The 14,468-nt window shown below is 44.4% G+C and overlaps 1 protein-coding gene across 2 annotated transcripts in view; it reads right to left on the bottom strand.

Moving 5' to 3' along the window:
- CSMD2 (CUB and Sushi multiple domains 2) overlaps positions 1–14,468 on the bottom strand; it is a 483,560-nt gene that overhangs the window by 162,395 nt on the left and 306,697 nt on the right. For both annotated transcript variants that reach the window (XM_087820831.1, XM_087820830.1), the window contains exon 14: positions 963–1,289. In XM_087820831.1, the coding sequence (XP_087676957.1) occupies positions 963–1,289 (327 nt within the window). The remainder of the gene's footprint in view (positions 1–962; positions 1,290–14,468) is intronic.

A 14,468-nucleotide genomic window follows, 5' to 3' on the forward strand; every position in this document is an offset into this window, starting at 1 on the left:
AGGTGGGAAAAGGAAGCAAGGCCTCTGTGCCCCTGATGGGGGTGGGGGCTGGGAGGAGATCAGTTCTGTTAAAAGCACCAGAGGGACCAGCCCTATGTGTGTTTGGGGGGGCGGGGCCTGAGCTGGGGACTTGCATTTCACAAGCAGCCTCTGGGGAAGGATCTGGTTATTGCTCAGGCAGACCCGACTTTAGCCTCGTTTGACTCTGTCATCGGCCAAGGTCATGGGTCTACCGCTTATTATAACCCGGTAAGTAGTTCTCGCTGCCTTTGGCTGCTTATGGATCTCCAAGATTCTGCCCTACCCCCACCCTAATTATAACCTCATGAGACACAGGCATGAAAATAATCACAGCCACACTTCAAGTGGCTTCCTGAAGGGGCCCAGGATTGAAACTGGAAAGGACGTCTTTGGACTGTGGCCCTGAGAAGCGTGATGAAGAAATGCCTGAGTTGGCTTAAATACAATGTCAGAGCCAAAGAGAAATGATGCTCCACACTCCTGTTTCCGATTTGACTCTGGGAATGGGAACTGGGCAAGGTCAAGTGTGAGCAGCCCCCCTGGAGTACCCACAGTAAGCGGTGTTCAAGACCACGGGGAGCACATCAGAGAGGGGTCAGTAACTAATGAGCGGATGACAGGTTTCCTCGCCCTTGGGCCCTTCCTGGTTCTAGCTGCACCTTCTAGGGGGCGGGGGTAGGAGGGAGAAATGAAGCCCCAGGCTCTTTTTACATTAAATATAGGAAATAAATGCTCTAAAGAGAGTGACTCTCCAGAAAAGATCACCCTCCCCAGCAGCCAGTGCTTTATGCCTTTTCTGGTCACGATGGATCCCCAGGCCTGGGTGTACAGCCCTTGGAGCTGGCCCATCCACACCCACACTCCTCCTGGGAGCACCCTCCACCATCCTCAGGGACTGACACTCAGAGGGGTGGTCGGCTGGGGACAGAGGGAGGACTCACTGGTAAAGGTGATGTTGAAGCCCCTCTTCCCCGTGGAGTGGTCGGTCTGGAACTCGAGACGGGCCACATGGCCGCTGCTGGTGATGGAGGAGGGGAGCTGGTTTCCTGAGAAGGTGCCCAGGACAGGGGCCTCGGCGGTGGCTCCATCCTTGATGACCAGGAAGTCGAACTGAGGTTCCACGTCGATGTCGTTGAAGGCCAGGTGGATGCGGCTCTCCGGTCGGGCCAGGATGAGCCAGACGCAGTGCAGGTGGTTGCCGTAGTCCTCTGGGTAGTTGGGCGACAGGACGACCCCAGAGGGGCTGGTGAAGTTGAAGAAGCAGGAAACTGCAAGAGAAGAGCCGTGGAGGTCAGTACGCGTCCCTGGCACTCTGCCTGAGCCACTGACGGCTGGCGGGGGGGTGTTTCCTTAGGCTTGCGAGCAATAGAAAGAAAGGGTGACACGAGGGTTGGGCTGGCCTGGCTGGGCTCTGAGCTCTAGGCGGGAGATGCTCTTCTCGTGGCCCATCTCTGCCCTTCATTTTGCTCACCCAGCAGCGTCTCACGCTCCTGGTCCCTTGGGTTGGGGGAAAACCATCACTCAAGTCAAGTGCAGTCACAGTGCCCAGCTCCTCTCAGCTGGGGCAATCCCCCAGGAGGTAACCAGGGTGGAGATATTCCGGGTCCATTTCTCTCATTTAAACATTTTGGTGGGAAGTAACAGGTGTGCCTTGGGGATTCTGACAACCTCAAAGCTGTGAAACGATGCTAAGTTGGTGCCAGGTGAGCACCATCTTTCAGACACCAAAGCTTTGGAGGGAACTGGGGGAGAAGGTGACAGCGTCTCATCTCGATGACCCGCCCACGTCCTGCCATCTCTCCTAAGCATCCACTTTTATGAAAACCCTTATTTTAAACCCTTTCGTGCCAGTGACTAACAGGCCCTAGAACAAGGCTGAGGCAAGGGAAGTGCTATAAATGGAAAAACAAATGAACAAACAAACACACTAAACCAAAATTGCAAAGAAAAATAATAGAATGAAAACAACTATTGTAATAAATACGCCAAAGGGCAAGTCCCGGTGCTGAATTAGAGCTTTTTAATTGTGTAAGAATGTCACCAAGATAAGCAAAGCTCATGCTCAGAGGACTCATGTGAGAAAAATAGAATTACTAGGAAAACAGTCCAGTTCGCTAGAAAAAAATAAACAAACATACACAACTTGATATTGCAGAGGCTTCATGGGAACCCACAGGTATTTACTGCCAGTTGGAGTGTAAAGTTGATATAATCTTTTTGGAAGGGAGTATATGAATTCTTATCAACAGCCAGAAAACTATTCAAATATTCCGCCTCAGTAATCTCTAGGAATTAATTCAAAAGAAAAAGAGCCACACAGACAAGGATGTTTATAGTGACATAATTTCATTGCAGAGAAAAAGTGTGAAACACCTATATGTCAGCTCAGCAATGTAAGGTATGCTGTCACCTTGAATGGGATGCAGTGTGAACACAATTATTAAGTGACAAATATGACCCTGTAGAAAGGAGAATGTTAAATATAATTTTAAGTTGAACTGTAGGTCACAAAATTAGATGTATACTTTTGATTACAGCGCTTTACTGTTTATTTATATATGGGTAAAGACTGGACATGAACCCCAAATTAAAACTGTATTAGATCAATAGGTTTGTGGGTGATAGTTTTTAAAAAATGAAAACAATGTTTAATTTTTCTGACTGCAAAAATGATATAGGCTCATTCTAAACATTTTTCATAAAGATAAGTATAAAGAAGGTAAAAAACTAACATGGAGAAACATTTAAATCCCATAACATTTATATTCCTCTCTGTTGTTAATAATATTGAAACCTAACTAAATGAAATATTTGACTTATTAATTATAGTGAAGGTAAAGTGAAAAAAATAATAGTAAAATCATGTTTTCAAAAAAAAGAAAAACATACAAAACAAAGGAATATTTTGACTCCTGTGTTGAGTCTCGCCTTCCTCTCCCTGACTCCACCCATCTTCCCACTTCCTGCACGAGGTTCTGAACTGCTACGCAAAGCCTTCCCATCAAATTCGGCAAAGCGAACCTGGTCCCCAGACACATCTAGTTTTACCCCTTATAATCGCTGTTTTACAAATATAGAGTTTGAGCCAAGGGGAAAGAGAACATGGGAAAGCTTTAAGGCAACACAAGATACAGTTCATAGTCATTACTATATGTCATTGGGGGGTTACTAAGTGCAGGCACTGTTCTAAGCACTTTCATCAATTACTCAATTGAACTATCACAGTAACACTATGAGGTGGGTACTGTTATTAACCCCATTTGAAGATGAAGACACTGAAGCACACAGAGGTTAAGTAACTTGGCAGGGTTGGGCATCCAGTAAATGGTAACAGCAAATTCAAATCTATGCCAATAGATGCAAATTAAGCCCCCTCTGACTCCAGGCAGGGGCCAAGCACTTAGTCACCCCTCAACACCATCTCCCAGTATGAGAAGAGTACTGCCCATTGGGCCCCAAGTTTAACAGTGGAGTCCCTAGGGGGTATTCCTAGAACCTGCTGAAGATCAAACTATGGACCCCAACCATTACATCCACACTGAGTAGGGGGCTCTAGGCTGGACATGATACCCTCACACAGCTATCCCATCACCAGCTTTGTGGTCATCCAGCTGGGGGCATAATGCAAATGATGAGGAATCCTAACCTAACAAAGCCAAGTATCTTGAAGACAGAAGGGAAAAACCATGTGGAATATCACAGTGAACTGAAGGCAAAGAATGTGCTATGGTTTCAGAGGGAAGACCATCAGGGGAACCCTAAGCATGTGAACAAATGGATTTGCTGCAGAGGAGAATTTAAGTAACAGCCCTTGAGTCTCCAGCCCCACTCCATCACTATCACTTTTTTCCGTATACTTTATACCCCTCTTCCATGTTGTAAAGCTCCATTTTGAGGAGCAACATACGGCAACTCTACCCATCACTCTCTAAAAGTATCCTGTTCACTTGCTTATGGTCTGTCCTTCTTTCTTCCCACCACATACACATATACTGCATGAGAGCAGAAATCTTGCCTGATTTCTCTGAACACTAATAGCTCCCACAATGCCTGGCACATTGTAGGTGCTACACCAATACTTGTTGAATTAATCAATGAGTATTTAATGGTTGGTGGCATCTGAAAAGATAGCGACATGGACACATCTGTCTTACATCTCCATCCCATTCCAAGACCCAACCAACAGAACTGTCCAAAGTCTGTAAAAATAGGTGGATATCTGTATGAGCTCTGGGCACTAGGGAAAAGTACTGTGGCATGGTCCTCAATGCATGTCTCTTAGACATAGTGCAGATCTCTCTCTATAATTTACAGTAGAAGGGTATGACCCGGCCGAGTTAAGCAACAAAGACAAGAGCTCCCAATATCTAAGACCTCAAAAATATACTATTCACATAACACTCATAAAAAGCCACTTGAAAATGTTTTCTACTGAACCAAGAGATGAATCAAAATGAAGAACTCAAGTATGGGAAAGTTACGGTTAATAAAAACAAAATAAAAAAGCGTGAGCAACAAGCAAATAAGCCATACAGTAAAGAATCTAAATAATTGCTATAACCATAGTTATAAAACAGTATGCAAGCATAGCAATGATTCTTTGGAAGAGAAGATATAAGATACCACTCCTGCCCAAACCCCAGGGTAAACTATTGCAGATTATACTGATATAAAGAGTAATGTGGGAGGAAGGAGATATGCTAATTTCCTCATCTTAGAATAAATTCTGTTACAAAGTTTCTATGGTTAATTTGAAAAATATAGGTTAAAGCATGTTTTAATTATGTGTAATTAGTAATAGGCTATAAAGTAGCTTATCTTCATAATTACCAAAGGGGAAAAAGTATAGCAGTCAATGTAGCAAAAGTTAAAAAATTAAAAAATTTAATAAAATAAAAAGGAATTCAAAGGAAACACCAAGGAAGTATAAAGAGAGGAAGTGTAAAGCAAGATGCTAAAAACAGACAAAAATTTATTTATAATAATAATAACTGTGTATAGGTTAATCTATCATAGTAAAACATAACTCTCATTTTGGGACAAGACACAAAGCTTAAATATAGTGACTCAGAATAATAAAAAATAAGGGAATGGAATGAGATAGCTCACAAATCACTTTAGCAGAATGTTAAAGTTTACTAATGCCCAGGCCATCACAGCGTCTAAAAGCTTCCTAGGTGATTCTAATGAGCAGCCAGGGTTTGAGAACTACTGGTGTAGGCAAATGCCAACTACAAAATAAAGGAGTTTTAATATACCAGACCCTTGGATAATATCAAACTCTTGGGTCATTCTTTTTTTTCAGGTTAAGAGTCCTCTGGACAGATACCAAGAAACATTTATTTTTGCACCTAGGAAGAGAGAAAGCTGATAAACTGACACGGAGAGAAAAAGAACATGGCCCTACAAAGCTGGATCTTCCATCCCAAGAGACAACTCAAACTTGTTGCAACAAGGGCAGGAGAAGGGAGTGTGCAAATTATGTTTACATGTTACATTGGAATGTTTCTGTTAGAGAACAGAGTTTACTTCTCAGTGTCATAAATAGGGAAAACAAAAAGTGTTGTGATTGGATCTCATCACCATCCATCACCCATGTTGAGAGAGGGAAATGAGGTAGCTTTCCCCTTTGGAAGTAGTCACCAGGTGGTGAAAATGGGTCTTCACCTAGGACAAACCTTTAAATTATAGGGTTCTCACATGGCTCAGAATTTTGAAAAATAATAAAGGTAGAAAACTCATTAACAAGTGCATGCACAATTGTGTATAATATCAGGTTATTATTAAATATGATCTTCAGTAGAAAAGAAAAGGAGCTTTTGAACAATCCTCTTTAACTATCATTTCTTATGGTGGTGTCACTACTAGCTTCACCACTTTCAAAATGATAATTCAATTTGTAGGAGACTGGCAAAGCAAAACAAAATCCAAAGATGATATTTGAAAAATGGATGATGCTCACATTCCAGAATAAAGATATGACAGCTATGATGAATTATGCCCAAAAGCACTGAAACAGACAAAATTAACTATTTAAAAATATATATAAGAATTGAAAAAAATATGCTCATCTAAAGCCAAAAGTAAATAAATATAGAGAGGATCTGTAAATACTATGAGCGTGTGTTATATGAGATTCTTTAACTTCAAACAAGGAACATTACCTTATTTACAAGAGCCCGTGAAATATTACAGAAATGGACTTTATATTAGGCTGCAAGAAAATCTCCATAAATTCTTCCACAAAGCAAAAACTGTTGGGACACTTTTTCTGTTCACAGTGTAAATAAACTAGAAATCAATAATGAAATAATAAAGAAAAATCCCAATCCCTTGAAAATTCATAAAACCTTTTCCTAAATAAGTTCTTGAGTTCAAAGAGGAAACAAAAGCATTAATACAGACTATTTATAATAATGATGAAGATAATAGGCCAAAGCTATATTTAAGATCAAATTCATAGCCCTATTCATTATTAAATAAAATAAGTGAAATGAATGTTTAAACTTAAAAAGTTACAAATAGAACCATCAAACAACACTAAGGAGAGAAGGGAAAATAAACTTAGTTAAGATAAAGGCAGAAAAAATAACTGAAGAGGTCAATAAAAGATAAATTTCTCATTGGTCTACTCAAGAAATAAAAAGGGAGAAAATATAGAAACACAGAATAATAAATTAAGGAGATAAGTCAATTACAAAAGATTAGTATGTATAATATACTAATAAATATTGACAAAATGGAGACTCTCCCAGAAATTCCGAATTACCAAAATTGTGAGAAAAGCCTGAGGAAACTGGAAAATAGTTAGGGAGTAAGTGGTTTCATCGCTAGAGCTTTAAAATTTTAAACGAACTATAATAGAGCAATGCCATTGAAATTAATCTTGACACAGATAATTCTATAAAAAGTATGTATGATATACATATTCACACCCACCTACTCACACACCAACACACCTGCGGTGTGAAAAAAAATCCTATATGCAAAGTGCTAGATCAAATTCAGCCCTAAAATAATAAACAAACACGACCTATAAAATGAAAACAACACTTTATGGACATTAGAAAAGAAAATTTAAAAATGAGAGATAAATTATTTTCCTGGATGACTTCATATTATTAAACACCTTGCTGACCGGCTATTTCTAGCCAGTACTTGCCCACGTGACAGGCTACTTTTCCGTCGTGGCCAGTCAGCAAGGTGTTTAAAATTACTTAAATTAATGTAAGTACAGTCACGAATTATCTTGTGAACGATCAACAATGTTCGGACATAGAAACACGTGTATACTTCTGACTGGTCAGCAAGGTGTTAGAGGGCAATAATCCCCAAATCACTGTATAAATTTAACAATTCCAGGCAAGACACATGCCATTTTTCCCCCTGAAACTTAAAACAATCATAAGATTCATCTGTTAGAATAAACAGGTGGAAATAGTGAAGCTCTCCTTGAGAGAGTTGAGAAATAATAATACATGAGGTGCTAGATGGCATTCGAAGAGTGTGCTTTAATTCATGAACCCTCACAGTAGCCCTCTGAGGTGGATACTACTATTATTTCCATTATACAGATGCAGAAGCTGAGTCAAGGTTGAAGTGAGTAGTCACACAGCATGTAAGTGATATGGCCAGGATATGAACCCAGTCAAGCTGCTTCCAGAGCCCAAGGTCTCAACAATGAGACCTCCTTTCTCACAGTGAAAGGAGGGCTTGCCAACTCAGATATAAAATCATATAAAGCTGCAACAATAAAACCTTTATTGTATTAGCTTCATATGAGAGATCAATGGAACCAAAAAAAAGTTCAGAAAGAGAAGAGAACATCTAAAAATTTAGTATATGATAAAGGAGGCTTTTCAAATTAGCAGGGTAAAGGTTGATTGATTAATAAAGGCTCCTTGGACAAATGGCTAACAAGTTGTAGAAAAATTAGATCCACCTACCACAGAAGTACTAGAAGAAAATATGAGGAATATTTGTTTAATCTCAGAGGTAGGGAAAGGACTTTCTTAGCATTATACCCAAGATAGAAATCATAAGGGAAACAATATTTTCAATTACAGAAATGAAAAACATTTGCAGAGAAAGTATTTGCAAGTTATTACAGGTAAATATTTACTATGTTTGACATATAACAAAGTACAACTCAGTACAAAGATAAACACTCAAAACAGAAATATGGGTCAAGGAAATTAAGAGGTGACTAACAAAACAATAAAACTGGTCCATAAAGACGTGGGGAAATGTACAGTATATTAGAAAGCAAAAACTTCAAACAACAGAGCTATCAAGTTGGCAATAACACCCCACGGAAACCTGCAAAAGAATGGAGAGAAGCTGGCAGGGCAGATGGAGGCAAAGCGGCCAATAGGTGGGAGGGAAAACAGGTAAGTGGTTTCCAGGAGGAGGGAGGGCTGTCTGTTCTGAGATACAACTGAGCATCTGTGTACGATGAAGATGGAAAACAAACCACTGGATTTTTGCAATAAGAGGTTCACTAGTGACTTCGGTGAGAGCGGTTTCCAGGGGTGGTGGACACCGAGGTCAAAATGGATGGATAGGTGACAAGGGACTCGGGAGGTGAGGAATGGACACAGCAAGGGAAGACACCCTGTCAGAAAAGTCTGGATGTGAAAGAGACTTAGAGAATGGGCAAGGAGATGTGGGGTGTGAAGAAAGATCTTTACTTTTAAGATAAGAGATGCCTGAGAAAATTTAAATTACTTTTTTTAAAAATTGATTTGAGAGAGGGAGAGGGAGAGAGAAACACTGATTTGTTGTTCCACTTACTTATGCATTGATAAGTTGCTTCCTGCATGTGCCCTGACCAGAGATTGAACCCACAACCTTGGATCATTGGGACCCACTGAGCTACCTGGGCCAGACCTGAGAAAATGTAAATGTTAATGAGAAGGGCTTGGCTGAAGAGACAGGAGGATGAATTACACAAGGTATAAGGTTTCCAGCAGGTGGGAGGTGAGGGAGAATCTATAGAAAATTAAAAAACATATATGTCTTTATTGATTTCAGAGAGAGGAAGGGATAGGGAGAGGGAGAGAAAGAGAGAGAAACATCAATGATGGGAGAGTGATTGATCAGCTGCCTCCTGCACCCCCCCCCACTGGGGATTGAGCCCGAAACCCAGGCACGTGCCCTGACCGGGAATCGAACTGGGATCTCCTGGATCCTAGGTCAATGCTCAGCTGCTGAGCCACGTGGCCTGGGCAAATAGCAAAATTTTTGAAACAGTAGGTTGCAGCCCATTAGTGATTCGTCATGAAAGAGACGTGATGGATCCTAAGCTGGGAGCTAAAAGAAAAAACAAAACAAAAACATAAAGAAGAGAGTGGAAAATATCTGAGTGCATCATGGGTAGTAAAAGGTAAGTCCTGTTTGTGAGTCGTATGTTTCAATTATGTGTGTGTGTGCGAGTGTGTACTGTTACGCTCCTTACAGTGATTAAAGGTGTTTGAAGGTCCCTGAGCTAAAGCGTAATTGGGATGCACAATTACGGAGGGGTGTGTGTGTTGGTTTTGATGGGAGAGAGGAGTGCGCATCTCTGTTACAAAAGGTGGGGAGGTGGCAGGAAGGATGGCGATGGGGTTGGTCAGCAGGCTTGGTGTCTCTGATGGTTAGAAGCTGAAGGTGTTGCCTGCGAGGTGGGAGACAAGGCCATTCTCCAGCAAGGTGAGGCGAGGGGGCTGTTCATGGGCTGGGGAGTGGGGAGTGCCTGAGAAAGCCCCCCCGGAGAAGAGGGGAACAGACTGACCTGAGAAACACAGATGGATTGCTGGGCACTGCTGCAGGCTTGATCGAGATTGGCGACCATGAATTTGTGGCAGTGCCGATTTGTCCGCTCGGGTGGTTTTCTCTAGCAGTGCTCACTCAAGCAGGAGCAGCCCCATCAGACTGTCCTTGCCTCATTGTGTGTCTCTGGACAAGTAAACTGAGGCAGCTCTGCTTATTAACGCTGTAGCTCAGCTGAGAGCAGAGGCTTTACAAACCCGCCCTTGAATTTCTCACGCCTCTTTCTGCTCAGAAGGTCAGTGTATGTTAGTTTTTATCTGCATTATCTTAAGTCACCTCTGGCACTGGAGCTGCTGAAAGGTATCATTTCACTTCATTGGACCCATGGAAGCTACGAGGTTGTCAAGGTCACATGCCTGAGGGGTGAGAGTGATTACCCAGCAGGGCTCAACCTTATCACAAATCAGATTAAGTTAAGGCTTCGTTCTCTTTGAGGAGAACACGCCTCGGGGATAAATGGGCAGTGCTGGCCACCTATTTCCTAAGCACACACAGTGTGTCCTCTTACTGGATTACAAAGCCATGGACTGTGCTCAAGTTTCTGCATTCCTTCCAGGGGTGGTGGTGGGGGGGAGTCCGATTCCCACATGCCCCAGGCACGCTCTGGGGCTGCTGTCCTGTTAGATCAGCAGGCATTTATCAGCCGATGCCACCACACTCCTGAGCCGCTTTCATTCTCTGTTCCAGAGTTCTGTCTGTCCTTTCTAGCTGCCCCTTCACAGTCATTTGAAAGCTTTCCCTTTCCACCTGACTGTCACATTTGGGACAATAAAGGACCCATTTTGGGGTCATCTCCGCCCATTGCACGCTCTCTAGGGCACCCCACCCCAAACACAACTCCTACCGTATGCTCCAGGTCACAGCTCTTTTCCAAGCCCCAGACCTGTATACCCAACGGTCTTTGAAACACCTCCACCTCGAGTACCTGCTGTGTGCCAGTCACAGCTCCAGGTATGGGCTGGCAACTGACAAGAAGATCAGCAAGTTCTCAGCTTTCATGAAGTTTATATTCTAATAGGTGACAAAGAACATAAGACAGGGCAGAGGGGGAACAAGTGAATGGAGTGGGGGTTGCTGCCTGTCACTAAGGGGGTCGGTGATGGCCTGTCTGAGGAGGTGGCCTGATACGGAGCCTGCCATCCTAAGGGAAGATCATTCCAGGTGGAGGGAACAGCAAGAGCAAAGGCCTGGAGCAGGTAACGAGCTTGGTGTACGTGAGGAGGAGGAGGGGACCGATGTGACATAAGCAGAGTGAGCCACAGCACTGGGAACAAGGGATGAATCGGAGAGGATGGCGGGAGTCTTTTAGACAACAAGGAGTTTGGATCTCATCACAGCAGTTAAACTAAACATGCCCAAAACTGAACGCCTAGTCTTCCTCCCCCAACCTGGTTCTCCTAGATTCCAGGATCTGGAACGTTCCCTGGCATCAGCCAATGATTCAGACCTGCCATCGCCGAGTTCCAGGTTTGCAGTCTACCCTCCTCTGGCCCCGCCACTCCTCCTCCTGTGTGCCACTGTGCTCTCAAATAAATATTAGTAGTCCGGACCCTCCTGCAAATTCCAGGCTGGTTATGAGGCCGATGGCCCTCTCTCCCGGTGATCCCACTGGCACCTCAAATGCACGTCCAAAATTGAATGCTTTATCTACTTTCCTGAGCCTCCTTCAGTCCTTATCTTCATGAATGACAATACCCAGTCACCTAAGCAAAACACATCAGCTCCTCTCCCTCAATCCCACAAGCGATCAGTAACGCACTTCTGTTGATTCTATCTCGCCAGTATCTCTTGGACCTGTCACATCCTCATCCTGCCCATTAAGTCGAGGCCCTCTTCCGCCTGCAACTGCCTGCCTGGCTTCCCAGCTGTAAATCTCACTCCTTCTGAATCCACCCTCCACATTGGCTTCAGAGTGAATTTTGTAAATCACAAATTTTCATGATGTTTCATCCTTGCTTGGAACTTTTTAAAGACTCCCTACTGCGCAGAGGGTAAAGCCGACTCCTCAGAAGGGCACAAAAGACCCTGAAAGACCTAAGGCCCTTGCCAACCTCTTTAAAATCTTTATTTTTCCGCTGACCCCTGCATTCCAGCCACGTTAGACTAACATATAGCTCTACAAATGTGCAAGGGTAACCCTATGCCTTGGTGAGGCTAATTTTCTCTTTCTAGAATGTTCTCTTCTCCTGAAAACCAGCACTTAGTGGCTGCTCACCACGATCATAAGGAAGTATGTTTGGATTTCCTTCCAAGGAATCCAGTTACAGTTGGCTGGAGAGAGCCACCTTCAAGACCATGGTGGAGCCTTACCTGACTCCCAGAGCAAGATGGGAGTTAGCCTGGTGGCCTCGGGCAGCAGCCCTCTTCCTGAGCCCATCTCCTGAGCCCCCAGAAGCCTGTCTTTGTACAAAGGGACTGAAGGAAGAGCCTACAATCCCAAGAGGGCCAGCCCAAGGCTCTCCTAGGAAGTCAAGCTCTAGAAAAGGTGCCTCTCCAGGAACCAGAGGCCAAGGAATCCACAGCACTGATCTGACCAAGTGAGATGGTAAATCTTCCCAGAGGCTCACAGAATGGGGGTCGGGCACTGGTAGTGCTTCAAGCCCCAGCTCCCGAGCCAGGGCTGTGTAAACAGATCCTGGTTAGTGAAACTCTGGTCCCCTGACAGCTATCTGAGTCAGACACTACGGAGGGCAGTGGAGAAGGTGCGGTCTGCGTCGAGGCCCTTGGAACACACTTGGCATACACGTAATTTTGAAAATTTTACAGAGTGGAGGACCTGTTCATTCTTATCCCATAGGTGAAAGCTGAAGTGAGAATGTCAGATATATCCTGTTCCCCCCTACACAGAAGTCATAGCCCTGGATTAGACCCTTAAGGTTTGGTCAGTTTTTCCAGCCCCCATCCCACCGAGGGAGCTGTGGTCCTAAGATGCATTGACCAGGACTCTTGGCTGCAGGAACATGGCCTCTGGACTGGGTCCTGGGCTAAACTGTGTTTGCAGTTTAGTTCTGGACGGATTCCTCGGTTGGAATGGGCTGAAATTTTGCCTGTGCTATAAGCCTCCAAGAATTCTGAGAATCTTCAAGTTGGAATAAATTTCTCTTCCTCTATATTCTGGTGGCACTTTGTGGCCACATCTATTACTGTGATAATTCAAAGACTGCTTTGTAATAAGACTGCTTGTCACACTCACTCGACTAAGAGCTCTTGGAGGGCAAGGACCGTGTTAGAATCATGTCTGTTACTCTCCCAGTGCTGAGCACAGGCCAGGTGTACAGCAGCCCCTCCCCTCCACATGGAATGAAAGCGAGGCAATCACAACATCAAGTTAAAGGCCAGAGTCTAAGATCTTGCACCCCACTCCTCGCCGGGTTATCAACATGAAGATCAACGTTTCTTGGATTCCAGGAGGCTACCACCATTGTAACAACAGTGTTATGGCAGAACCCAGCCCAGACAGCCTCATAGCAGTAACCTATCACCACGTGCATCACTGCCCTGGGCTCCAAGGGGCTGCCAGCTTGTCAGGGGACAAAACCCCCAGGAATGATCCAAACACCCCTCCAAGCAACGGGCACACAGTATTATATTAGTGGTTCCCAAAGGGGGCCTAACATCTAGATCACTTTGGAAGATTTCAGAATTACAATTCCTGGGTCTCATTCCAGACCTGCTGAATCAGAATTTGTGGCGACGAGGGCAGAATTCGGTATTTTTAAAAGTCCATGAATGATTCGAATGATTAGCTGGGTTTGGGCCCATTTTAGCTGGGCATGACCACCCAAGACACTTGTTTCCCTGTAAAGTTCCTGCCTATTTAAAAATAAAGATAACAGCCGATGGATGTGGCCCCCATTGGCCTGGGAGGACAAGCCCTGGGCCTACTTCCCTGGATGCGCTGGCAGCCTCTTCTGCGAGCCGTCCCTGTACCCGGTCTTTGCCTGACTGACTGCCTGGACGCACTGAAGACCTTTATTCTACAGGCTCACTTCTCACATCCAGATCCTGAGCCAGGCCCAGCCACGCCTGACAGTCACGGGAAGTCTCATCAAACCAGTGCGGTGGGGGGTCTGCGGCTCAGTAGAGTCAGCACTTGGTGGGCTTCTGAGGAGCCCAGCATACCCAGAGGCCCACAAAATTTCAGAACCCTCTGGTTTGCCACCCCTGCCCTACCACGTGGGTCCCAGCCCAGGGACAGGACTTCTGCTGTGTTTCTTGATTTCCTCTCCATTCCCTGCTGCGAGTGAAGCTCGTTCTGGAACTGCAGTCTCTGGCTGGGCAGGGGTACCCTACAGGGGCCTACCCAATTCCCCTGGCTGAGGGCCCAAATTCAATCCAGGAGCTGCCTTCCCCATAGGGTATCTGCCTATTGAACAATAAATGTAGCCCTAGCTGGTTTGTATCAGCAGTTAGAGTGTCAGCCCTCAGGCTAAAGGGTCCCGGGTTTGATACCAGCCAAGGGCATGTACCTAAGTTGCAGGCTCGATCCCCAGTGGGGGCGCGTGTGGGAGGCAACTAATCAATGTGTCTCTCTCACACTGATGTTTCTTTCTCTCTCTCCCCCTCCCTCTTTCCCTCTCCCTCCTTCTCTCTCCCTCCCCATCCACTCTCTCTGAAAAGCAATGGAAAAAATATCC

Source organism: Miniopterus natalensis, chromosome 9 (genome assembly GCF_054644295.1).
Source record: "Miniopterus natalensis isolate mMinNat1 chromosome 9, mMinNat1.hap1, whole genome shotgun sequence".
Classification (NCBI taxonomy): domain Eukaryota; kingdom Metazoa; phylum Chordata; class Mammalia; order Chiroptera; family Miniopteridae; genus Miniopterus; species Miniopterus natalensis.